Genomic DNA, 26,950 nt, shown 5'->3' on the forward strand with positions numbered 1-26,950 from the left:
TGAATCAGCTGTTTAATACAGTCATTTGAAATGACTTCAGAGTCCAGTCAACGCAAAAAAAATCAGTACAAACAGTTTTCCTGTTTGAAATTCGCCCAACTCTCAAACGCCAGTCCGAAATAGGTGTCATGCTTGCGTTGGCAGAGTAATGACGCCCTTTAGGGGACATAAGCAGAAGTTCATGTATCCACAGCTATGGATGTCAGTATTGTTGACGTGGCACGGCCCCTAACATGGCGCACTTTGATTTTTCACCTCTAGTGCCTTGCTAGAACAAAAGTTTTACCTGAAATTTCACAGTTAGTGAAATTTGATCAAGCTGTAAACATTCCCGTTTATAAATCGTGAGTTTATCTACCAATTACAAAGTTAGCACAGAATTGTATTTTGGCGTGATTTTCCAATTTTATTTCAAGTGTACAGTGAACCATACGGAAATGCGACCGAAAATAAGAAAGTAATTATCTGACAAACTTCTAGTTGGGTATGTAAGTAGAGATAATAATGGTTTATCGGAATTTATCAACTTTAAAGAAAATTTTCAATGCTAAATTGGGATTTTTCGAGATTTATTCAAGGGCCCCACACGCTAGAGAACACTCAGCTGATTTTGTACCAAAGTTCCGGGCGCCACCGTTTTTGAATTTCAGACTGAATTTCATGATGAAGAAGTTTGGCAACACTGCATGAGGAAAGTCGCTGGAAATGTTGAAGTGCGCCACGTTAGCAAAAACCATGTTGCTATAATTCAAAAATTACCTTTTAAACAATATTTAATTTTGAGATTTAAGTGCTAAACTGCTTTAATGAACTGGATTTTTCTGCATTTTGACCCAGAGAATGGTGTGGTGTTACAATGGCCTTAATTTGCTCAAAATACACCCTAGATTGAGATATTTGCTACTCACATGTTTGACAGTTGAAGCCCAGGAAGCATGGCGGACATCGACAGTTATAGCCGGTGCACAGGTTGTTGCAGGTGCCGCCGTTCAGACAAGGACCACTAACGCACAGATCAATAGCTGCATGGGTAAAGTATCAAGACGCGTGGCCTTAACAATGAGCCCGATTTGTCAAGTCCTCACAAGTCCTCAAAATGTCCTCACAAGTCCTCAAAATGTCCTCACAAGTCCTCACAAATCCTGACAAGTCCTCACAATACCTCACAAGACCTAACAAGACCTCACAAGATCTAACAAGACATCACAACACCTCACAAAACATCACAAAACATCACAAGTCCTCACAAGTCCCCACAAGTCCTCACAAGAACGCACAAGTCCTCACAAGACCTCACAAGTCCTCACAAGACCTCACAAAATCTCACAAAACCTCACAAGACCTCACAAAACCTCACAAAACCTCACAAGTCCTCACACATCCTCACACGTTTCAGGTTTCAAGTCTCAGGTTTATTTCCATACTATAAGGTAAGTTGAATACTGTAAATAATGAAACACTTTAACAGAACTTGAAAAAATATTATGGGCATGTCAGACAAGAAGCCGAAGCTTGTACTTGGTCTGCCCCCTTCACAAAGAATGCATACAGGATCATTTGCTTTTCATGCATTTTGTTCGTCTCCAACAATAATCCCACTCAAAACCCAAACAAGAATGCTCAAAACCTAACTTGTTGAATTTCAGCTCACTGGATATTACACTTTTCGAGAAAACTGTAAGAGAAAAAAACATTCACAACCTTTTTGACAACAAAACACGCTTTCGTCTATAGCACCCTCTATTCCAAAAATCTGTCAATTGACTGATCGTTTCATTTCTTCTACATTACAGCAAGCTACATGCAATGATTTCACAGCATGTTTAGTATCACTACTATCTTTAATCCAAGTGAGCTTTTTGATAACAATTCAGTAGTTTACTTTTGGGATAAATGCAAATGATCCTATATGTCTTTGAAACAAATTGTCACAGTTTCACAGAATATTCCTAACATTTTGAGCAATAGTAAGGCATTTGTTGTGCTCAATCTCAAAGGACAGAATAAAAAGGATAAGTAAAAAAATAAGTATGTTATTATTGGGAACAGATATTTTGACCAACTGGAACAATTGTCTGGTCAATCGGTCAATTTCCTGCTCTTGCAATTTTATTTACAACACATCATATTAAAGGGAATATACAACATTTGCAAACATCGAAAAATAAAACTACCACGTTTTAACGAAATACCTTACTAGGATGTTGGTAAATGACAGTCTCAAGCATCTTGTAAAATTATGTCACCTGGTGTGAAGTCATTTTCAAGAAAATGGTATTTTTGTATACATTTCCAACGGTGGTCGGCCGACCAGCGTTGGAAAAACCTAACTATTTTTCAACTACTGCTCCAAATTAACCATTTTTTAGTCCAAATTTTGTTTGCTATTTGTTACATGTTTCATGAACGGGTGCAGGCCAGCTAGACTGGTTCCCGTGCCTTACAATTTTCCATCATCTATAAATTGATCCATTTTATCTTTTGTGGAGTCAGGGAACCAGACTACTTAAACATTTTGTTTTTCTTGGTTTTCCCAACCTTTTCGAACACAAAACTTTAAAAATGTCAGTGTAACAATATTTGATCTATATATACTAACCCCTCAAATAGTTCATTTCTGAAAATTACATCAAAAACCAATGATGTACATTCCCTTTAATTATAGTTTGTTTATAGAAATCAAGAAATTCACACCCACTATTTAATGAGGGAACGTGTTACTGGAAGTTTTAAATTGGAGAGTTTTGATGGAGAGCAACAACGGTTTTTACGACAGCTCTCTGTGTATATGATATCGGTCATAAACCATTGAATTAGCTCCACTTGCCATTTTGAAAAAAAATTACGTGTTCTTTTTTTTTGGAATTGGGCAGTAACTCTACATAATATTTTGGAAATAATAATATTAATAATAATAATAGTGGGCATTTATAAATCGCACATATCCACCAGGACTGGTGCTCAAGGCGCTACATCATTATTACCCCTGCTCATTGGGCCCATGAAACATTCATAACACCATCTCAGCTTCCTGGGGAGTATACAGCTCGATGCTGCCATTTCGGCACAAATCAGCTAAATCAACCACACTAACCATCTCTACCCTCACAGGTACCCATTTACTCCTTGGTGGAGAGAAGCAATGAGTGACAAAGTGCCTTGTCCAAGGGCACATGCACCATGACCCCAGGCTGGACTCGAACCCACAACCTGCAGCTTTACCCGCAGACCACGAATCCAATGTCCTTAACCACGAGGCCAAAGCAATTACATGCTTATTTACATAATAACTTGCTTATTTTTTTCTGTCCTTCTGTTTTATTCTTGAAAGTGAAACAAAGCTGTGAATTTCTTGTATCAACAGTGATAAGTTGGTCGATGATGGGGGATTAGCCCATGACAAGTAATCTGTAAAATTGTCCATTCTAAATTTGTACGTCGTAGCTAAGATGACTGCGTATACTAGTTGCATCATTATTTGTTGCGCAAGTGGTGGACTGTGTAACCTTCGCAAAAAGTTTCTCACTACTTTTGCAATAAAATGTGGCAGTGGTGGAGTTACAGCATTATGTAAAGTTTCATGAAAGCAGCTGCAGCTGTACTTACGAATTTCACAGAACTCTCCAGTCCAGCATACTGGACACGTGCAGGTATAGCCCGGACAGCGGTTGTTGCAAACACCTCCGTTCATGCACTGGTGGTTCTGGCAACTATCGAAGGCTGTGGTTCAAAGAAAACAATTGAAAATTCTTTGATCCATTTTTTTTTCAAATGCAACAGTCTAACATAAATTCTTCACAATAATGTTTTGCTATAGGTTTTGATCCATAACAGGCCTGATTACTAGCGCCCATTGGATAAACGCTCAAGTTGCGTTAACTTCCGGTTCCATTCGTGCTATCCTGCACCGCGTGAAGAACGCACGCTTGAATCGAGATGATGTCACACTAACGAACGGGATAAGTGTCAACAAATTTGGCTCCAAAATGCATGGGTGTCAAACATGCAGATTATAGCTCTACGAAACCATATAAACTGTGGATCTTTCCATATGTTTGTGCACAGCCATGGAGGTCCAGCAGGCTGCACTGCATATAGCAGTTAGCTCTCTGGTAACTTAACCCTCCTGCTATTTAAACAGTCACATACAGTCACATACATACCCCTGCTATCCTATTAACCAAGGCTAGTCACCAGCAGTCAGATTATATGTCAAGCAAGCACTTTGACTAGTCAAACTGGGTCAACAGACAAAGCAGGCAAGTTGTGGTCACAGCTGTTTTATCACTTACCCGGAGTCAAAGCATAGCTGCATCAAGTTACTTAAACAGTCCCAGCCAGTCAATCCTGCTTTATGTAGGCTGGGAATTCTTAACTGTTAAAAACAGTCACTTGTTTTATGTTGACTGAAATGACTTAGTTACACAGAATGTATGTTTGCATGGGAGGGTTGATAATATAGCTCCCTGCAAATACTCACGGACATCACAATAGGTTCCCCCAAAACATTCATCACAGATGCAGATGGTCGAGAAACAGTCGGGTAACTCCAAACAAGTTCCTCCGTTGACGCAGGGATTGAGAGCACCCCTACACTGGTGAACCTCTGCAGAAAGAAGGAAGATTACGTGGGATTATATTGGGTGAGTCAAAAAGAACGCGACCAAGTTGGAGGAAAATATTACAACATATGATACAGTTTGGAAAGTTGCAATTAAAAGAGTCACGAGGAGAAATGGCTGAGCATGACTAAACACACATGCCCCTAATTGGTCCTATCGATTGCACAGTGCCCAAACAAAGCGCGGATAATTAAATTTTAATTCGATCGGTGCGATCGCTATTCCCTGCTGTTCGTTTTGGGCAGTGTAACATTGTCACGCAGCAATTTCCACTCGCTGACTCTTTAAATTTGCAACTTTTCAAACTGCATAATTTTTCAGAAATCGTTGGACGATTTACAGTTTTTGGTATCAAACGGGGTATCAAAATGTAGCTAATAACATTCACCAAAGGTCTATATCAATGCTGTTATCATAAGACGATCAGATTAAAAATTATGACCCCTCCATTGAGTGTGGACTTTCTTTTTTGCGGTGTTTATATGCCATACATAGCCAGGGATCACGCTGCCAGCAGCTTTAGCAATGCTACAAACTTAGGAAATTTAGATTATTTGAAACTTTGAACAAAGTTTCCCCTGTATCTTTTTAAGTTGTCCTGCAGCCCATTTCACACGTAATACGCAATGGCGCAACTCTGCTTGCGCCAAAATTTATTGCGTAAGTTGCACAACATTTCACGCTGCGCAACATTTCACTTATGACATATTTCACGGAAGTCGGATAGTGCGTAAGTCCGCGACTTGTGTAATAAATTATGGTGTAACTTGCGCAATCATTTTAGGTGGCGTAAGTTCAGTGTGGCGTAGCGACTGAAAATGACCTATTTTACTCACAAATTGGGACTGTCAAGAATCCTGTTATTGCACAACTTATCAAGGTTGATACAAGACACAACTTTATGTTTGAAATAAATGAAATTCTATTTTACTCCTAACATAATTTTTAGAGTTGCCAAACAATTCCGAAGAAAGTTAGACAAAATAATTTTCAAAATGGCAGCCTGAGGTGATCCAATGACTGTTTCGCGAACGAACAAATTCACACACATACAGCCGTCATAAATGCTGTTTTTATCCTCGTCCAAGAAGTTTGAATTTATATCTGAAACGTTGCACAGCCACGTCAAGTTTCGTGAAATCGATCTTAAGTTTGTTGCACAGCTGCGCATTAATTTTGTGCTAAATTCCTACGCATTGCGCAAGCTGCGCACTTTTTTGCGAAATCGGCTGCTAGCTTGTTACACTGGCACGGAGTCCATATTGGAATGGAAGAAACCAAAATCCTACCTTCTTCACACGTGGGTCCCCGTGAGCAATTGTTACACGCGCAATTGAACTCAGTGCAAGACAGGGGGGTGCAGACTCCGCCCCTCTTGCAAGGGCTACTGGCACAAGGATCGATAACTGTCAATCACAAAAAATCAATGCATTTTTGTAAAAATAAATCTCCGGAAATGATATGATTTCCTGACAGATTCTTTGCATTGTGGCCATCTTTGAGATACCTGCTTTTGATACGCAGGAGATACGCAGGAGTAAAAGGTTCAAATAGACAAAGAAGATAACACATGAAAAATGGTTCAGATTTTTCTTCATTCCATATTTGCCTGCAACTTGACGTAAAATTCACTCTGAATTTGTGCACTGGCGGGTATTATTACCAGTATAATTTTTTTGTGGGTGTCAGACCAGGGGGTTCACATTATTTTGAAAGTATTTCTATGGAACAAAAGCTTTTAGTCAGAGCTGGGGGGTGTTTTGACCCCCCCCCCCCCCCCCCCCGATCCGCGCCTGATGAGAACACTGAGGAAGGAAGCCAAGTTTCTCTCTCCAACACTCTGATTTGGGGACCCAGTTAGATAGACCAGTGAAGCAAATGAATGCAAATATGTAAATTTTAATAAACTCAAATCTACGGAATAAGAAATTTGGCTCTGTGTAATCCTGGAACATTGGTTTGAAACAGCCGTAACATAGTTAAATACAAAGAATCTAGCGTAGTTTTAGATCTAGTCTCAGGTACTTACAATCTTCGCACGTAGGACCTTCCCAACAACCGTTACAGAAGCACTCGTAGACATTACAGTCGGCTAACGTGGGTTGACAGAAGCCAGAGTTCTTGCAGGGGTTAGAAACACAGGGATTCAAGGCTGAAGAGACAAGATACATTTAAGATGAATGTAACATTATGCGTACCATTATGATCATTAACTCATAGCACTAACTCTTCTTGAGCGGAGACTTTACAGGCCAATAAGCCAGTTGGGTAGCTCCATGAAGTAGTCCCAGTCAAACGTCATTCGAAGATAGAAATGCTGACTCGGGATAGAAACGCTGACTCGACTCGATTGTCTTGTGACCGTGATTTCAAGCGAACTCCCATCCTGCATGTTCTGGTCGTACAAATGTGAAAGTGTTTTGGGCAATTCCACGGTTACTCACGTTGCATTTTTGATGTACTTTTGAGTTTTCTTGGGCTGTAATTACCATACTGAAAAGGTTTAATAACTGTTATCTCCATTGTATATAGTAGACCTAGACCTACCTAAGCATCAAAGATGAAATCCAGAAAAAAAAGTGTTATGTATGATAAACGAGATGCACAAAATCAGTTACTCACGTTACATTTTCGTAAAGTGAGATACCAATTGTGTGCATCTTGTTTATCATACATAACAGTGATAACACATTTTTCTGGATGTCATCTTTGGTGCTTAGATAGGTCTAGGTCTACTCTATCTACCATGTGGATAACAGTTATTAGACCTTTTCAGTAAGGTAATCACAGCCCAAGGAAACTCAAAAGTACATCAAAAATGTAACGTGAGTAACCGTGGAATTGCCCTTATGTGAACATCTCCTTGCACGTTCATGCGCCTTTGATGAGCATTCGATTATCCCGAATGAACTGTGACCCAAACCACTTTGCGCATACGCAGTTAAAATACCAAACTGGCTTATTGACGAAGTCCAAGGACGTGCGTAAATTTGGATTTGCTGGGTTGTCTATTGAATTATTCATGAAGTGAAAAGTCATGAATTATTTATTTGAATCTTGCTAATTATCTGCCATCCGAAAGTCTGTGCAGGTGCTTTGAAATCTAAACTTGGCACTTAGCCAAGGGAAACTGCACGTGTAGTCACTCAGCATGTGTTGTCTCTGCTCAATTCGCTAATTGTTGTCGCTGTTCAGTTACTGCTGATGTGTGAGATTCAAAAAGTTTTCCTTATTAATGTACAAATATTGAGTAGCTCAGAGTCAATGGGAGGAATATTATCATAAGGTAAAGTCTGGACTTTTCCATTTCATGAGCTGAAGCCGAGTGAACTGGAAAAGTCCAGATTTTACCGAGTGACAATATTCCTTCCATTTCACAATTTAAAGCCACTCGATATTTGTTTTATACAACTGACATATAGATCCTTGTCATTTCATATATTTGAACTTTTATTTCAACACGAAATTTGTGGAAAATGTATTTCTCTCTTAAACTACCCCTTCATGAAAATGTTTGAGCCGAACTCTGTAGCGCTGGCTCTTGGGAACAATACACGCTATGCCCAATGCTGAATGTGCACGCCAGCATGCACTTGCACACAAATACTGCGTCATGGAACAAGAACGATCCTAACTGTTGAATAGTATTTCCCATTCCCCATGGGCGGATGGGACTTTTTGAGCCCCGGCGTGAATGGGAGCAATAATGAATAACGAATGTCACGTTATGTGAGTTCCACCAATCTAATGACAAGGATCTGTATGTCGGTTATATAATGCTAATTATTAGCTTAGCTGCTCAACATTTGACAAAATCCAACTCAACTTACGTATGCTGCAGTCGCTTCCGCCAAAACAACCGTTGCACTCACAAAAGTGATTGGTGCAGTCGTTCAGAAACTGGTAACAGTTGCCGTTGTTCAGGCAAGGATTCGGGGAGCATGGATTAACACCTGTATGCATATGGAAACAATCGTAATAACCAAACTGGTGCAACTTGGGACAGAAATTTGGAGAAATGAGCAGGCACCCTCTTTGTGAAACAAAACAAAATTCTTTAAAAAACAAATCGAACCAGCCAGCTGCCCCGGAAAGATTGGTGGTCAAGTGGTTAGGACGTCTTCATTAGTAAGCAGAAGGTCTTGGGTTCAAGTCCCATCCGAGCACATTTGAGATTTTTTTTAAAAAGTTTTTTAAGAGAAAGCGCTGAGTATAACCTGTGGTGAATGGCCATAAAATTAAACAACACAGGCAATTTCTTGATAGAATTCCTTCTCAGTTGTATTAGAAATGTACAACTGAGAATGTTATGAACATAGTCCACACAATGCCCCTCTTTATCAATAAATGTTTTTAATAGGTTTTGAAAATCAAAATACAGGTTTTTAAAGGTTTTTCACGTCCCAAATATAGGTATTTATAGGTTTTTAGGTTGTAAAACCGTACAATTTTTCAGCATAAGGTCGCAGAAAAACAGCAAATTGCTTGCCACAAGTACTCACACTAGATTAAGTTATCTAAAACCAATTTTATGCAAACTCCTCAAACGCATAAACAAAATCTTAGGGAGCTATATTGACAATGTGGTTATTTAGGCATTATGATAACTAAACTGTGGTCATATGGAATTTTTAAAATTTTCTATAAAAATTGTAAAAATGTATGGCAGAATAAAAAAATATAGGTTTTTATAGGTCATATAGGTCTACTTTAAAAAAAAACATTTTGAAAGGCTCCTGAAATGAAAGTTTTTAAGGTTTTATGGGTTTAACCCTGCGCAGCCTTTACAAAAAAACTTTACAACAACTCGTCAACGGCCGCCCTCTGGGCAGCAGGTACTTTCCCGCACTATGCAAGACCCTATTCATAGCAATACAACAAAAAACCAAGTGCCAGACAGTGTCCAGACAGTTGCCAGACAGTGCGCTGGAAAGATAATTGACTGGCGGCTGTGGTATGCAGTTATGAAGGGAGATGGCTGTGTCAAGTTACAGGTCTTTGTTGATGTTTCAATGAGACTTGGCAGGAGGCCTGGTCGAAAGTTTGTTGACACGGCCTGGGTGAAGCCCTGGCTGCAAAGTTCATTGAACCAGCTGATTTGGCGAGGGTTGAATGAGGATTAGAACGGAGGTGAACGTTATTGGCCCCCAATTTTTTTTTTTTTTCAAATAATTTGGTTTGTTGATGCCCCAGGGGTATCAGGTCACTCCGCCCAGGTTTCACTGTGAGGCCTGTCAGGACATAACTTTTAATTGAAAACCTTCACAGTAATTACATAAAATTACAAATGTTGGTTTTCTATTGGTGCAAACACCAAAAGCTAAAACAGTAAAAAGCCAAAAAGGTAAATTCTGTTATTTAACTTCAGTTAGGTTTCTGATCATGGAGCTGAACATCAGTGGCCTGATTGTATGACTGACAACTTCTCACAATATGTTGGGATAAAACAAAGATTTTTTGTTCTTACTTTGATCGCAGAATCTTCCTGTGAAGCAGGTCGGGCAGCTGCATGTGAAAGCTGCACAATTGGACGGGTCTCGGACACACATGCCCCCATTTTCACAGGGGTTGACTCTACAAGGGTCATTATCTGAAATTAATAAAAACAGGCAATAGCATTAACAAACAGATAAATAAATATATTTAGGAGCTGATTGTCCTTATACTTATGTGCACTTTCCTACGGAGCAAGTGGGGGCCCACGGTCCACTGAGCACCAAAGGAAAGCACACACGTAAACAAAGTGTGACGTCATCAGTACAGAGGCTTTTTGCGAAGGTCTCATCTACACCGTGGTTGAGCCGAAGGCATGTAAAGGCGCCTTAGGCTGCTGCCATATGACCCATGTCTTATCACTGAGCACAGCCAGATCGCAAATGTTGATTTTTGGGGGAGGAAAGCCGGAGAACCCAGAGAAAAACCCTCGTTGTACAGGAGAGAATCAATAAACAACTCGCATATGACCGGAGCCAGGAATCGAACCCAAGCCACAGCGATGAGAGGCGAGCGCTTTACGCATTTTGCCACCCTGAACAACCAAATTCAGTATCACTTTGTAAGAATTAACTAAACCCTCCTGCTATCTGAACAGTCACAGACAGCAAAAAAAAAATCCATCCTCTACCCCTGCCTTGCCTTTTACACAGGCTAGTCACCAACAGTCAGATCATATTCCAAGCAAGTACTGTGACTAGTCAAATTCAATCAACAGACAAAAGCAGGCAAGTGGTAGGCACAGCTGGCTTATCAATCACCTACAGTCATAGCATAGCTGTATAAGTTACGTAACAGTCACAGCCAATCAATCCTGCTTATGTTGGCTGGGAGCTCATAACTGTTGAAAAAATCACTTGATTTGTTTCGACTGAAAGGACAACTTGGCACAGAATGTATATTTGCAGTGTTTTATCACACCTTATACATATTTATAAGCAAATGTGCTTCTATCATTGGAGCACAGTGAAACAAAAAAAGGCCAAGTTTGTTTTCTTTTTCTGCAGCGTAGTTCACGTTTTCTCACCTGCTTCGCACAACCGGCCTGTGTTGCAACCTTCACAGACACAGATGAAATCATTGCAGGAGGTTTCAATGCACCTGCCTCCATTGCTGCACGGATCGGGTGAACAGGGGTTAAGACCTGCGGAAATAACCAATCAAACATAACGTCATTTTCTCATAGCAAATTACACAGTAAACATAAGCGAACAGTTGTTTCTTCTCCCAAAAAAAGGAAAAAAGTAACTGATAAAAATTGTCTCTGTTTAATTTATTATGGATCCTGTGTACCAAAAAACTAATCTGAAAACGATGGATAAGTATGTTTATACAAGTATTATTTTTCCGATTATTATTTATTTCTGGTAATGAAACAAAGGATTCCTCAAAAGTGCTGAGGGTACTTTAGCTCACAAGCCTGACGCAACCTGTAGAGAGAAGACAATGACGAAATTACAGTATTTGACGTGGGAGGAGCACCCTCAGAAGAACATTCTGGGGGAAAACCCACAGAATCAGGCAGGGACTGAAAAAACCAATCTACGTGTGGACCAAGACAGGAATTTAACCTGGACCATAGCAGAGGAAACAACTGACAAAGCCAGTTCATACTTCATGGGAAAGTGAAAGCGAAGCAAATTTCATGACGCCAGAAGTTTTATTGAGACGTTAGCTGTTACCATAACAATTTCGCTTCGCGCTGACATTAACATTTAGCATCAAGCAAACTTCAGTGTGGCTGCACCAATGCAGCCATGGATGACTCAGCACTATTGATTTAAAAAATTTGGAAGAACATTTCTGCCAATTTGGTCTGACTGAGTGGTGAAATGAGCTGGCCTAAAAGTCCACACAAAAAAAAAGCGTTAGGTTTTTGTGTTTGAGACAATGCAAAAAACCATTAAGGTTATACTTACGCATTTCACACAAATCTCCTGTGTTGCAGCCAGAGCACACACAGGTAGGTGGAGAGCACAGGCCTTGGTTTAGACTGCAAATGCCATTGTTCTGACATGGGCTAGGAACACAGGGATTGTTATCTGGAAATATCAAAACACGTAGGAAAGATCTGAAATCACAAACATCTGATTAAAGGATTATTGGCTGTTTAGGCAACTTGCCAGAACAGTAGTTGTTTACGTTACAAGGTTTTTTTCTCGTTTTCATCATTCCCCGGCACTTTGGTCACTAAAATCAATCCAATTGCCTTTATACTTGGCATACACTTAGACCAGCACCTGCAGATGTGTGCCGAACACTGACGTCGTCATCATGAGTCACGTGACGTCACAAAAAGGTGCATATTTTGAAGGCCTATATCTACAGAACGACAGCTCCAATTAGGTTGAAAGTTGGTGTGTACCTAGATTGGGATGTGTTATAGATAAAAGTTGAAGTGATGTAACGACGACTTTTTCACATGACATGTGACGTCATATTAAAATTGCACATTGTGAAAGCTTGTGTCTACGGAACGAAAAGGCCGATGTGGTGGAAAGTCGGTATGTACCTAGACTGGGATGTGTTATAGATGAAAATTGAAGTGACGTCACAATGACATTATCACATGAAATGTGACGTCATTTTAAATGTGCATTTTTATAAGCCTAAAGCTACCAAACATTTGGCACTGATCACTATGCAACTGTCTACTGCACATCTCTGTCCTATCAGTCTATAAAATGACATAAAACTACAACAAATTACTGAAACAGCCATGTGTTTGTCCACAAACATCTAGTTTAATTATTTCAAATCAATTTTACATATGGACCATTTCACTTCTGTTACGGGCCAAGAAACAGGGACTAGAACCACACAACTTCTCAAAAGAGATTCTTCCACATGGGCGTTACTGCAAACCCTCACTAGTTGACACTACCGACATGCGAAGTTTCAAATCTTATTAAAAAAATGTGGAGACTCATGTATGGACATTGACAAATAGTAACATCATGTGCACCAGCTTACGTTACGTACTATTTTCCTTTAACTAGACTCTCGAGTCGTTTTGAAGACTCTCTCCCACGTAGTTGCTCCTACTTTTTCAAATATCAAATTAAACTCGAAATTTTGGAATGATTTCAATCACAAAGTGCAAATTTTAGTACATGTCAATTTCGCACCAATTCGTTTCTCAAATAAAAAGTTCCTCAGGCTAGATTGTAGTGTTTAATCAGTGAAATGCAAGTGTCAAACACTTTGCATTAAAGCGCCCTCTGCTGTACAGAGGTAATACCACTTACATGTCTGGCAATGGGAACCAGTGAAGCAGTCAAGGCAGGTACAGGAGTAGCTGGTGCAGTTGTCGGTCTTCTGACAATTGCCTCCGTTCAGACACGGCTGGTTCAGACACGGATCTACCTCTGAAACAATTCAAAGTTAAACAAAATTCTTTTGTAAATAACAATCTCTATTAAATGATTTTTTTGTATTCGGCAAAGCACGCGCAAGCGATGACACGATGCACACACATGCGCGGTTGCTATAATTCGTCATTTCAGTGCGCAGCTTTGCGTAGCTGCAATTGGCTCAGTGAGAACGTGTCTCGGATGCTGAATTCAGGACCAATTCAAAACATGACACGATCAGCAACTTTTGATTTGAAATCAAGATCCTAGAACATTGTTTTCTCGAAATATACAGCTGAAGCTGAGCTGAAACTTCATCAGGTTAGTTGTTCAGCACCCTTCTTTAGATTTTGAGCACTTTTGTTGCTTCAAACGAACATAATGCACAAATTACAGATGATGGATGCTACCTTTAATGAGAAATTATGAGAGAAATGTAGCCATATTGTATGATTACCTGACAGGCAGGTGTCGCCACTCCAACACGAGGTGCATTCACAGACATAGTAGGAACAGTAATTGACGCAACGGCCTCCGTTATTGCACGGGTTACTGAGACACAGGTCCACAGCTGTTAACACAAGCAAATAGTTAATAATCAAGAGATGAATGAGGCATTTTGGGGGGATTTAAGGAGTAACGGGCAAGGCTGTTTGGAGTGGAACAGGGACTAATGCTTTCTGGTTCTGGTTTATGTTGAGTCGGTAAATTTCACTCAAAATTATCACACCAACTTTTATAACTGCATAAACACAGTGACAAAGCCCCAGGTTTTTTACAACGCGCACTTAATACAGTAAAGTTACTTGTCTAGCAACTGCAAAAATGAAACAAAAGGATTAGTTTTGAAAAATCAAAAGATGTGTCTTCACAAATGCGACTTGGGTTTTCCAACGACCAACAGCAGCTAGGGACAAGAACAAAACCAATTTTGCCCATTCTGACACGTCCCAACGGGAGGGAACGCCCCTGTGGTTCATAATCTTCCCGTTCTCCCGTGTGCGCACAGGCCCCATTCTGCACGCCTTCCTGTTTTGCATCAATACAATAGCGGTCATGGTGCGTGAGCAAGTTTTGTGATGTACACTGGAACTCCGGTGAACAACGGGGCGCATCACTTAACATAACAAAAGCACAGTACAATGGAGTGTTCCTGTCTGGCTGGTGGGTCAATTTTGTTGCCTTGTTATACCACATGAGAACGGTCCTATTGTTAGTTTTATTGCCTCTCGTGCCAAATGAGAAGGAACGCATTTCCATGTGTGGGTACGGGGACAATGTTTTTGGTCTTGTCCCTTACACCAAGCACTAGAGCCCAAACCATCAAACAAGAAATCATTCTCAATGCGTCCATTCTTTGTTGCCCCCAGTGGTGACAAACGGAACAAGCTGGCCTAGACGGCACATGGTGGCACAGAATGAAACTGTCAACAAACTTTTGAGTTTACATGGAAGTACCATCCTAAAAAAAGGGATATTGTCGTGATGAAAATAAAGGGTAGAGATTTTAACTTACGAATAGTACAATGTTCTCCAGTCCAGCAGGGTGGGCAGATGCAACTGACGTCGGGACAATTACTCTGGCAAGTCCCACCATTCTGACACGGGTTGTTTTGCTGACAGGAATCAATGACTGCATATATTGTAATAAAATCAAGCCAATATTTGTAAGTTTAAGAGTGAAAATTCAATCTCATAGAAGAATTTGCAGACGTACTCTGAGAAACCCAATGAGTATCTTGAGAGTGTATTGTTTTGTGTAACAAAAATAAGAATTAAATATTATGACAAATTGAGTACTTTTGTCCCACAAGCAGTGGTAATACAGCGTTTGCTTGGACGAGACCCCTTTTAAAAATGTACACTCAAATGTCTTCCTATGCCACTTTGTAATCAACAACTGTCCTTAACTGTTAAAGGTAGAGTATATCATTTGCAGCTATCCAAAGAGTACCTGACAAAATTATTGTAGAAAAGCATATCTGGTTTAAAGACTAAACTCCCTGAGAAACTGTTCCTTCTGGCATGCTGTCATTTTGAAGGAAACAACAAAAGATTTTACACAGATTAAGTCGCATTTTTGAAAATTTCTGTTTAGTAGTTTGTTTTGTAGCCAGATATTCGTAGTTTTATTGGTTCAGTTCGGTTTCATTTGGTTTGGGTAGGTTTTACTTGAATTGTCGGGTCAGGTTTGGAGAGTATAGATCAATTTTGGTTTGGATTCAGTTTGTTTCGTTAATGTATCGGTCGGTTTGGCCTGGTCAACCCAACCCGATGCACATTAGCCCAGCTGGATGAGCTAATCGAACAAGCCCTCAGAAGATGCGCAAACCCATGTCACCTACGCATAAGTGTCAGGCGCAAAGCGTTCAAAAATCCATCCTAGTGGTCTCCTTACTCTCCCTTTATGATCGTTGAGGGGGGTACTTGCGAAAGGACTCTATATTTCCGACACCAACCCCATCATACTTACGTTCTTCACAGGCTTGGCCGGAGTGGCAGGCATCGCATATACACAGGATACTCGTACAAGCATTCTGTTGTAAACAGGTGGCCCCGTTCAGACAATAGTTCTGTGTCTGACACAGATTCACAGCTGTGAATCAAAACAAAGAGTGGAAAGCAATGATCTACAAGTTTTAAAAACCTTGCAACGTAATTTCTTCACTTTGTGTTATTTTCAAACTTCTTGCTCCGATAACCAAAAACATTGCAAAAGTCTGTTTCATATAGCTACAGGACGCACAGGCCAACTCAGACTCTACATCTGCCATGCAAAATCTTGAGGATGCTTTCAGAACGTACGTTTATTTTTATACTCACCAATTTCGCAGTTGATACCCGTGCGACACGAGGGACAGGAGCAAGAATGCTGCGTGCATGATTCCTGTATGCAAACGCCACTAAACTGGCATGGGTTACTACTGCAAGGGTCAAGCGCTGTAGGGCAAAATAAAAACGATTAATGTCCGTAAACAAAATTAGCAACGTTAGACAATATTACTTTTTAAAAATGCTTGTGACTTTATGAATGGGCCCATTGTGTAGGCCACATGCATGAAAAGACTTCCAGCGACTAGCCATGCTGCACCTGATTTCAAGAAATTCAGCGTAACTTACAATGCGTCGCAGCTGCAGTGCGTACTGCGATTCATTTCACAAAACATGTCATTTGTGCGACGCGTCGTAGGTGTATTTATACCGGAACACGGTGACTGTTATATGTATTAATTCAATGTACATATAAAGTCGTCTGATATTCAGCAAAGAGTCGTCGGATCTCCTCTCAAAAATTGTTAAAATGCCAAACAAAATGGCAGACATATGATGCAGTTTTAAAGGAAAACAACCTTCTGGTGGAGTGTAAAACTACTTTGAAATTTCAACTGCAATATTCCAGGTTAATTCATATTTACGTTGAGGCATTTGCCATTTACAATTTGACACACATTATCTCGGTATTATAGTTTCATTTATGTCATTTTTTTTGGCTTAAAACTGGCTGAGAAAAGGATGCTTCTTATTTTTAGACACGTCGTAACTTGCGGCGTGTTTTAAACTGTTGTCAAGGAACTTACAATGAGTTTAACACATTGTAAGATTTGTGAAATGGATCATACAACGCATTGAAAGTTGCGAAGTGTTGCGCTCCTAAGTGCATATTTGTGAAAAGTCCATGGATTGTACTTCATGCAAAAGCGAATGCAGAAGTAAATTTTGAGACGTTGGTGCAGGGCAAAAGAAAAATATTAAACTGTAATATAAACATTGTATACTCACGGATGTCGCAGTTAACGCCCTGAAAACAGCCGTTACAGGTGCAGGCATAATTTGTGCAAGAGTTGTCCACCCGACGACAAAATCCTCCATTCTGGCATGGATTCTGGTCACAGGTGTGCACATCTGAACATAAAGAGATGTTGAAACAACAACCAACAAGGCAGATTATACTCATGAATATGCATGAGATGTAACAAAAAAACTACATATGCCATACGTCTCATTTCAAGCACTGAATGTAGAGACACATTTGAATCATTTGAAAAATTACTCAGTTTCTCTTTGAAATGCGGGGGCATTACGTTAAACCCCAACTTCCTTTAACCTCAGTGAAATTCCCCAGAGGAGAACTGTGTACAAAATTTGGATTTGTATATTACAAAATTTGGATCCAAATACGATCCGTGCAGCAAGGTTGTATCTCCTAAAATGGCGTGTGGCCTCATGTACGTGAAATGCAAGTTTTCAATGTCAAAAGGTCGTATCTCACTTAAAATACCCGGATGTACACACAAAGTCAATGGATGTCGCGATGTGCGAGATATGATCTTGTTGCACGGAACGTATTCGCCGTAGATTCAACTTTGTTGCAGAATCGAGTTACGACCTTGTTGCACTGACAGGAGGATATGATAACACCCCTTTTATTTTTTCTGGTTTTCTTTTTGAAGTTTTGAGTTGATTCGGAACAGACTACTGAGTTTTGGATGGAATTGGAATCGATTCCCGAAATGTGAAGCCACAAATCTGCATTCATGTTTGCCTTCACTGGGACTTCAGTACAAAATTAGACGTTATATACATGATAAAACCTGTTCTTTTTGTTTTTGTTCTTCTTGTGAAATTTTGAGTCCATTATGAAAAATCGTAACTCTCGGATGGAATTGGAGTCGGTTCCCAAAATGTTGGAGTAGACCAAGCCTACAAATCTATACTTACATGTTAAACAGGTACTCCCAGTGAAACAACTACTGCATGTGCACTCGTAGGCCAGACATGAGGCACCGGACATGCTGGATGGTGCACATTGACCACCGTTGAGACAAGGGAAGCTTGAACAAGGATCAACAGCTGCGGGGAAGCATAAAATGTTTATACACATAAAAAAATGTCAACTTCAGGCTCAAGTGATAAATGCATGTTTAGAGCCCTTATAAATGGTGAGTAAAAAAAAAGGCGGAACCCAAACCCCCACAAATATATTTCATATTTAAAAAATATGTAGCACCAAAAATTATAATGACTGAAAAACAAATTTCATAAACTACCTATAGGTGAAAAAATTACTGAAATTACTCAATCCGTTCAAAGAATGTCACCATTTAAACGCAATGACCCTAAAACCTGTTTCATCCCAAAAAGCAATTTATTGCGCGTTCTGACTGTTTGGAACAACAAAGAAAATGACATAGAATACTTGGTTTTGACAACTGTCAACAACTGTAGGAGACAATATCTTTATTAACAACCCTGATTAGGAGAACAATATGATTTTTATAAAATCCATTTTTTTTTTAAAGACGGGCCTTCAAAAGGACTTTGTTGAATATTTGTAACTTTTAAACTGAGGTTTTATCCCTGGTGACATTTGAAGACAATTGAGTAGACAATTCTTGAAATCTCATTTTTGGATGAAAGAGGTTTTGGGGTCATTGTGTTTAAATGGTGATATTCTTTGAACGGATTGAGCAATTTAAGTAATTTTTTCATCCAAAAGTAGTTTATGAAATTGGCTTTCCAGTTATTATTATTGTTAGGTACTACCTATTATTTTAAATATGAAATATATTTTTTGGACTTGGGTTCCGCTTTTTGTTTTTCATCCTGTGAGCAGGAGAGATTATGCATGATTTTTGTGGGTTTTTGGTACAGTAAGACCCTATCTGAAGTGCTTGGTTACTGCTTGCAATCACACACGCATCTATGGAAGTCACATTGACACGTGTGTTATTTCCAGCTGGAGCCAGATAATTCAGATGTGGCCATAGCATAGAGCTATATTAAATTACTAGAGCGCTAACTTCGTGAACAAAGTGATGCCTGCTGGGCGCATCCATGTTTGTGCACAAACCTATGGAGACCTAGAAATTTTGTACAGCTTTTGTACGGTTATTTGCATATCTGCTTTTGTATTCCATACCGGTGCGTTATCGAAGCAGATGCTTTTTGCCATCACATTTTTATGAACCGTCGATGACGCGCTTAAGTTGGTTGCGTATGTTCTACTTGCGCGATGCATGTAGAGTACACTTTCAAAATTCAATCCATCTAATTTCATTATGTTCTACAAACAACGCACATGAATTCAAAATGTCTGCACCCAGGACGGCTTCAAAGCGTCTCTGCATGCAAGAATGAGGAGTTAGCACTCTAGTAGGCCAAAGTTCCTTTATAAAAACAATTTTGCATAGCAATGAATCAGAAAGAAAAGGCAAGCGACCCATGGCAGTGCAATCAAACATTGGCACCAAGATTGACCGATAAAGCAGCGCGATCGAATTAACCTAGGTAATCGAACTCAACCCATCAAAGCGCAACAGCAGGTTTTGTTGCAATCTGTTAGGATAGGTACAGTACCCCTGAACTGATGGTCTTTTACACTGGGGTTGGCATACCTCCAGAAACTAAGTCCAACAGTGTGTGTGTATGATTTCCCATGTGGGTGTTGGAATTTGCCAGAATGGGTACGGTTCCTATGCTAGGAAGTTTGGCTTTCTCCGGCTATTCCTTGTGAAAATAATAGCCTCTTGCCACTCTTCTGTTGACATTTGTCAACAAAAATGTTTGTTACGCATTCTACACAAAAATTTGGGGCCAAGGACGATGTTCGGTATAGCCGAATATTCGGCATAGTGGTGTTCGGTATAGTGACGTTCCACTGTAGTGCAGCGCTATTGGGTAATAGTGCAGATCCACCGATCGTTCCCAACATCACTAATAAACCTTCTTTTGTTTTTGTCTTGGAATCCTGATTTGTACCTCACAATGTTACACTTGTTTTACTTTAGGTACACTTGTTTGACTTAACTGTAATACAAACTAAACTACACTCTGTGACATAACTTTTTTTCAGTAGAATGGAGTAAAAACGTACACTTTTCCATTCATTTTATTTCCATTTCACTTACCTTGTTGGCATAGTGGACCTTGGAAGCATTCTGTGCACTGACATCTATACCCTGTGCATGAATTGGGCACACGCTGACACGCGCCACCGTTCTCGCATGGATTGTTCTCACAAGGATCAACAACTGAAACAAAAAATCAAGAGCAGAAAAGAAGAATTATAAGTGCTAACCTAACAAGGCAAAGACTGGGCAACAGGTTTCAATTTGTATCCTCTTTGATACAAACTGACGCAATGCCAATAAGTAATGGGGTCCACAAAACATTGTTTGGTACAGAGGACATCTGTAATGTCAATGCAGTTCAAAATAAGGAAATAAATGTGTGCTTGGGGATATTATCCAAGGGATATTATCAGCGACTAGGTTGGTAACTGGCTTTATAATTTTCTCGTTTATAACTGCTCCATAACACTATCCCCACTTGTAAATATTTGAAAAGTGGACAGAATATTTTGTCCTACTATTTTACTCCATGAGCAGTGTGCTCAGCTGCTTATTTAGAGATCATATCAGTGGTTCTCAAGTACTCAGTTGTAGCCAGCAAGCTCAGCACATACTGTGTGTGCATGACGTGAAGAGCGGGATGATTTGACCAGTTTTATAAACTGATATAGTTTCACCCTAACCTTCCCAAATCCTCCAAAATCTACTTCGCAAAATGGAGGATTTTGCAGGATTGAGGCTATATGGCAAAAATGTGTGGCTGATTTTGGAGGATGCACTGTGTCAAGGTCTTAGGCTGGACATTTGTGTTGTTTATGCTCAGCCATGCATACATTTAGGCTTAGAATACTTGAAATCCTCCGCACTGCTCCAAGATGTCACTGGCTCTGCCTCAGCAGAGATTGACAGTGATTGCTGGAGGATTGTGCAGGATTCAGGATTCAGAGGTCACCCCTCCATGGACCATATCCAAGAAATAACAGAGGATTTTGCATGACTGAGGCTATATGCAATTTTTACATGAAGGTAGTTGGAGGATTTTGCAGGATTGACGCTGCATCCAAACAAAAACGCAAAAGACTGTTTAAAACCACATGGGCATTAACTGTTTAACTTCTTATGAACTGCAGGACCTCCAAGGAGAACAGAGGAGCTACACCGGTGAAACAATAAATTAATCTAAACACTTTTTACCGATTTCACAGTTAGCTCCTTGGTGGCAGTCGGGGCAGGCGCAGGTGTGCAAGTAGCAGCTATCTGCTCTCCTGTTGCAAACACCACCGTTCTGGCAGGGATTACTTTGGCATGGATTGATTTCTGTAGGATCAGAGAATTAAAAAATAAAAATAAGACACAATTCTATTCAATTGATTCAGAGGAAAAAACTGTAGTGGTAACTTGATGAAAAGTTTTTGAGGTATGCATGGAGACTTGACATTTTCCTTTCACACGTATCAAGTCAGTGAAAGACTTAAAACCACCCTTAGGTTGACCTTGCGACGACCCAGAACAGTCGACGACTAACTTTTCAGGATCAAGCTGCACTGAGCTGCAACCATTGGGAACATTTCAGTCGCAAACTTTTGTAAAATGTGACGATATTAAGACAATCAGCATCAGTCGGTATCCCCCCCCCCAAAAAAAAAAAAAAATTGACAATTTCAGAAGTTTCACATAGGGATGTGTGTGAATTGTTTTCGTTTTGCTGAAAGAATGCATCCTTTTTTGTGATCCGTGGACAGAACTTTAAAAAGGTGGTTGTGTTTAAAATTCCATAATCTGAAAAGTACATGAGTGATTTGAATGATTCTTGTACTAAAAGGAAGCTTATGAATTGGGCTTTCATATCCTAGATTATGAAAGTGCTACATGCAGAACTTCATTAAAATAATACTCCAGACATTTTGGTTTTGTTTCTTTTTTACTCACCCTGTACATACTACATACATACATATGTACAGACATAGTGATTGCATAGTCTCTTTCCTGAACAAAGTCCAGGCGAGACGAAAAAGGAGTATTTGCTGTACTGCATCTACAATACTTACCGTTCTGACACTGGTCCCCATCATAGCAGCCGTTGCACTGGCACACATAGTCTGCACATGCACTCTGACTGCGTAGACACTGCCCAGAGTTCATGCAGGGGTTGGGATCACAAGCGTTGATTTCTGCAGATTAATACAAGATCAAAGAGCAGGTGACAGACCAAAAGCCACATCCAAATTACATTGCTATAGCGAGAACTTAAGTAACACACTAAGGGAAATGGATTCAGCCGATTCCATAGGTGGCTGCATATTTGTCGGCCATAGCCAAAGTATTTCAAAAGCAGCCTTAACCAGTTCACGCCGGGATTATTTTGACAGGGACCGAACACAGGCGCAGGATTGTTTTTCACGAACCTTGATGCCAGACGGCAAACTCGGCTGCGAGCGGGTCGCTGACAGATATTTCGGGCCTCGCTCGCTGCGTGTTTATCTGTCATCCGTTCCAAACACTGCAAAACCTTTGCGTGTTTACACATCATCTGACGCGAACTGGTTAAAGGGTCCGTGAGATGAGTTTTTCCGAGGAACACATTTTGTGCAACTTTCCACTCCTCTTAAATGTATAAATGCTATATGACATCCCTTTTTGGTTAATTTAATTGAAAAGAGCACTTCTTTAAACATTAAACAAAATTCCATGCTCTTCCGGACAGCTGAGGGCGTTGTTGCTGTGATGTCATTTCAGGAAGACACTGTTTTCAGTTTAGTGGTTTTCTGTTCAAAGTGTGAACCCAAAAATTTGCCCTTTGCAAATATTTGTGAGAAATGTTTGCTCATTGGCAATAATGCCATGTACTGACACAACAACGAATCACCAAAGAAAAGAAACTTCACGATAGCCAAATATCCAAAATTCTGGTGCTGAAACTAGCTTAACATTGAGGTTTCTGCCTGAAATGACATCACACTTTTGCTCATGAATATGGAAATTTGCATTAGCATAAAAACCAAAAAGACACCAAAATACCCTTGAAAATTGCATAACAAATATTGACTATAAGGTTAATTGGGACAAGGGTGCATTTTCAAGGATAACATTAATATTGAAAAAATTACACACGGAAAAAACTCTTGAGATGGTTGCTGAAAGTAACAGACTATTACATAAATACCAGGCAATATTTTGAGTTGCAAATCACGTACCTAGATCACATAGAGTGCCATCCCAGCAGCCCTGACACAAACAGGTATATGCTGCACAGTTGGCAGAATCTGGAACACAAATGGCACTGTTCTGGCACGGACGAGACGAGCAGGGATTATAGACTATAACAAAAGAAAATAAAAACACAAGTAAATTCATTGAATAGTATACAAATATTGACTGTTTCGGTAAATATGGATATGGATTTAAAGGTTTAAATGTTTGAACAATAAAAATTATAATTCCGTAAATAGTGGAATGTCACTATACCAAACACTGCTATACCAAACATTCGGCTATACCGAACATCATCCTTGGCTCACGATTTTTGTGTACAAAACGTACCGAGAATTTGTTGTTGAAAAATGCCAACTAAAGAGGGACAAGTGGCTATTACCTCCCCAAGGAATGGAAGGGAAAAGCCACCAATGTATAAGCTCAAAAACTGTGTAATTACATGATTCAATAGTCACAGGTGTTCAAAGTCGTCTTTCAGTAACTACCTGGGTGAAGTTCTGCTTCCGGAATTGAAAAGATGAATGGACAAGTTCGGCGATTCAGCGCATGGTTCATAAATGCCACTATACTATAACAATGGTCAAAAGAGGGTGCCACTAATATGTGAAAACCACAAGCTTATAAGTATCGGCTTAAAATCGCTATACCAAACGATCCCGCGATGTTCGTTATAGCGGTGTTCCACTGTAGAAATTTTCCAAAACATTCACAACGAAACCCACATTATACAAAGTGACACACGTATATTTTATCTGGTCTTGAAGTAATACACTTGTCGACGATGGCTGGACCAGCTAGTTGACCATTCAGGACCAGCTTCCCGTGGCTGGTGGCGCCACGATTTATAGCCAGTTATCAATAGCAATTTTTCATAGCTTAGTGCAGAGGGGACCAACTATCAAAAATGGCAGAACAAAAACTGTGTGTGAGTACTAAATTTTGTTTTCAATGCATAGTTTTTTCCATGTTAGTTTACCAGTCTGTCGCTTTTGTCACCATTGTACAATAGTAATGGTGATTATGTAAGGTGTCCTAAACTACACAATCTCTATTATTTGTGTAAATAACCAGAAACATCAAGTGTTAAAAAATTCTTCAGCCGACGTGCAACCGCCATTTTCTCACGGTCGTTGACATGCCAACAGTTTGACTAGAGTTGTTCGCACTTCAAAACACATGTGCTAGGTACATCACGAACCAACCACTAGTTAACCATTGGTCCTTCATTGAACTTGCCCTTTATTGTTCGTTTTTCAGTTTACTTTTTATTTCGGTGGATGGGTGGGGGGCCCTTGCATGAGAGTGGCCAATTTTAGGATGACTTACTATTTTCGCAGTTGTCTCCTGTTATGCAGTTGGGACAATCGCAGGTGAAAGTTAGGCAGTCTGGGGACTGTATGCATGCGCCTCCATTCACACATGGGTTGCCTGCACACGCATCCAATCCTATGGAAAGAAAAAAAAATCAAAATCAGTTTCATAAAGTAGGAGATTTGTAACCAATTCTATAAAACCTCAGACAATATTTGGCATAAAAACCCACTTACTCAAGACTTTTACTGGGCACGTTGTGGAAAATTTCAGTTATGACACAGAAAAAGTCGCCAATGCGCAAGTCGGCAACAGATTATGGCGCAATTTACGCAGGTGCGCAAGTTATAGCAACACAACTTTAAAAGGGCCATTTTACTGATCAAAATTGGGCAAATCTACAAGTCTTAAGTTTCTGTGAAAGTTCCCATGAAAGCTGTTTAGAAATATTTGTCTCAAAAAGTTCTTCAGAAAATTACATCAAATTATACTTATTGGAGCACCATATATCAAATCACACGCTAGCTTCAGAATCCTATACATAGCCATCAAAGCGTACATAAAAAGCATTTTAAAAATGTATGACTAGAATGACTAGTGCTCCAACAACTTCAGTCTTTGAAGACCAACATTTGGTACCCCAATTTACTTTGTGCTGTAATAACACAAAATAGCCAATTCACAAGGTACAGTTATGTATTAAACATTTGCATTCTACTTTTTAACGATCTTTCTAACTATTTTCACTTCAAGGTAAACAAGTTTTGAGCCCAAAAAGGCATATAGACATAAAGGCACATAGGATCATTTGCTTTTCATGCATTTTGTTCATTTCCAACAATAACACCATTCAAAATCCAAATAGTGTTCAATCCCTTACCTAATGAAGTTTCAGCTCAGTGGATATTATACTTTTCATCAATAGCACTCTTTCCTTCCAAATCAGTCAATTGAATAATCGTTGTAAATCACTTACATTTCTTGATTTCTTCTAAATGACAGCAAGCCAGACGGAATAATTTCACAGGGTGTTTCGTACTAGTACGATCTTTCATCTACATGTAAGTAAGCTTTTTGATAATAATTTGGTAAGTTACTTTTTGAATAAATGCAAATGATGATGAACAGGTAACTTACTGGTTTGACAATTGGTGCCCACATAACACGTCGGACAGTTGCAGGTTGCATAGGTACAGTATTCCTGGCACACTCCACCATTCTGACACTGCAGACTAGTGCAGGCAGTAACCGCTGAAAACAAAATCCATGACGAAATTTTCAAAAACTTGTTAAAGTTTTTAAAATTTCCACTTTTTGGATTGTTAGGAATCTATATTACTACTAAAAAACACATGGAAAATGTGTGTCTGTGAATTTTAAAGTAACCCAGAAAAATGCTGTCTTAAGTAATGAAATTGTTCATCTTTATATTCTTGCATTGGAATAGTTAACCACTTCCCGCTAGGATTATTTTTGCAGAAAATATCAATTTTCACAAAAGGCAAAATTTCCAGCCAACTTCTGATATACAGCCAAACGCCACAAATACTGATTCTTCGCAAGAGTCATTTCAACAGTATTTGTCAATATTTCTTGCTGAAACCTTGTATGTTTCAATACTCCGGGGTGTGCACTGGAGCGTAAATTGTCGAACAATAGGCCATGCACAGCAGCCAATTCAAGATAAATACACGGTCCACCTCCACAGACTTCAAGGACTTTGCGTGTGAATACAAAAGACACGAGGGATTAGCGTATTTAGACGTCACTCAGAGGCGAGTCAAGGCAATATTTGATGTCTTAACCCGTCAGCCATGCCTGTGTATAAAACAGCCAGTGCATGTTATCACGTCCTCCGACGCGAACTAAGAGAAATTTCACTACATCATATTTTCTTTTAAATTTAAACCATTTGCTGCTAGCCTTCCCATAAAGCACTGCTTCACTCACCGGTACTATCGACCAGTTGGGTGACAGTATGTGTGTCACTCGCACAAATGGACCAATGAAAGAAGCCCATTTGGTTCATGAACATGTATGAGGTGTAATAACACATAAATGTCTCTCGTGATAAACGCATTTGAAAAAGAACAACACCCTAAGTATA

At 39.7% G+C, this 26,950-nt stretch overlaps 1 protein-coding gene across 1 annotated transcript in view; it reads right to left on the reverse strand.

The window, feature by feature from the left end:
- The window catches only part of LOC119736179 (fibrillin-1-like), a 120,543-nt gene that overhangs the window by 38,237 nt on the left and 55,356 nt on the right, over positions 1–26,950 (reverse strand). Inside the window, exons 42-63 of the mRNA XM_038210204.1 lie at positions 25,981–26,094; positions 24,859–24,978; positions 23,514–23,636; positions 22,368–22,490; positions 21,514–21,636; positions 20,377–20,499; positions 18,188–18,319; positions 17,249–17,371; positions 16,292–16,408; positions 15,942–16,064; positions 14,985–15,101; positions 13,926–14,039; positions 13,364–13,483; positions 12,035–12,157; positions 11,143–11,259; positions 10,090–10,212; positions 8,453–8,575; positions 6,652–6,774; positions 5,912–6,028; positions 4,481–4,606; positions 3,607–3,720; positions 909–1,022 (exon numbers count right to left, since the gene is read on the reverse strand). Of these exons, the coding sequence (XP_038066132.1) occupies positions 909–1,022; positions 3,607–3,720; positions 4,481–4,606; positions 5,912–6,028; positions 6,652–6,774; positions 8,453–8,575; positions 10,090–10,212; positions 11,143–11,259; positions 12,035–12,157; positions 13,364–13,483; positions 13,926–14,039; positions 14,985–15,101; positions 15,942–16,064; positions 16,292–16,408; positions 17,249–17,371; positions 18,188–18,319; positions 20,377–20,499; positions 21,514–21,636; positions 22,368–22,490; positions 23,514–23,636; positions 24,859–24,978; positions 25,981–26,094 (2,652 nt within the window). The remainder of the gene's footprint in view (positions 1–908; positions 1,023–3,606; positions 3,721–4,480; positions 4,607–5,911; positions 6,029–6,651; positions 6,775–8,452; positions 8,576–10,089; positions 10,213–11,142; positions 11,260–12,034; positions 12,158–13,363; positions 13,484–13,925; positions 14,040–14,984; positions 15,102–15,941; positions 16,065–16,291; positions 16,409–17,248; positions 17,372–18,187; positions 18,320–20,376; positions 20,500–21,513; positions 21,637–22,367; positions 22,491–23,513; positions 23,637–24,858; positions 24,979–25,980; positions 26,095–26,950) is intronic.

Source organism: Patiria miniata, unplaced genomic scaffold (assembly GCF_015706575.1).
Source record: "Patiria miniata isolate m_02_andy unplaced genomic scaffold, ASM1570657v1 HiC_scaffold_29, whole genome shotgun sequence".
In the NCBI taxonomy this organism is placed as follows: Eukaryota; Metazoa; Echinodermata; class Asteroidea; order Valvatida; family Asterinidae; genus Patiria; species Patiria miniata.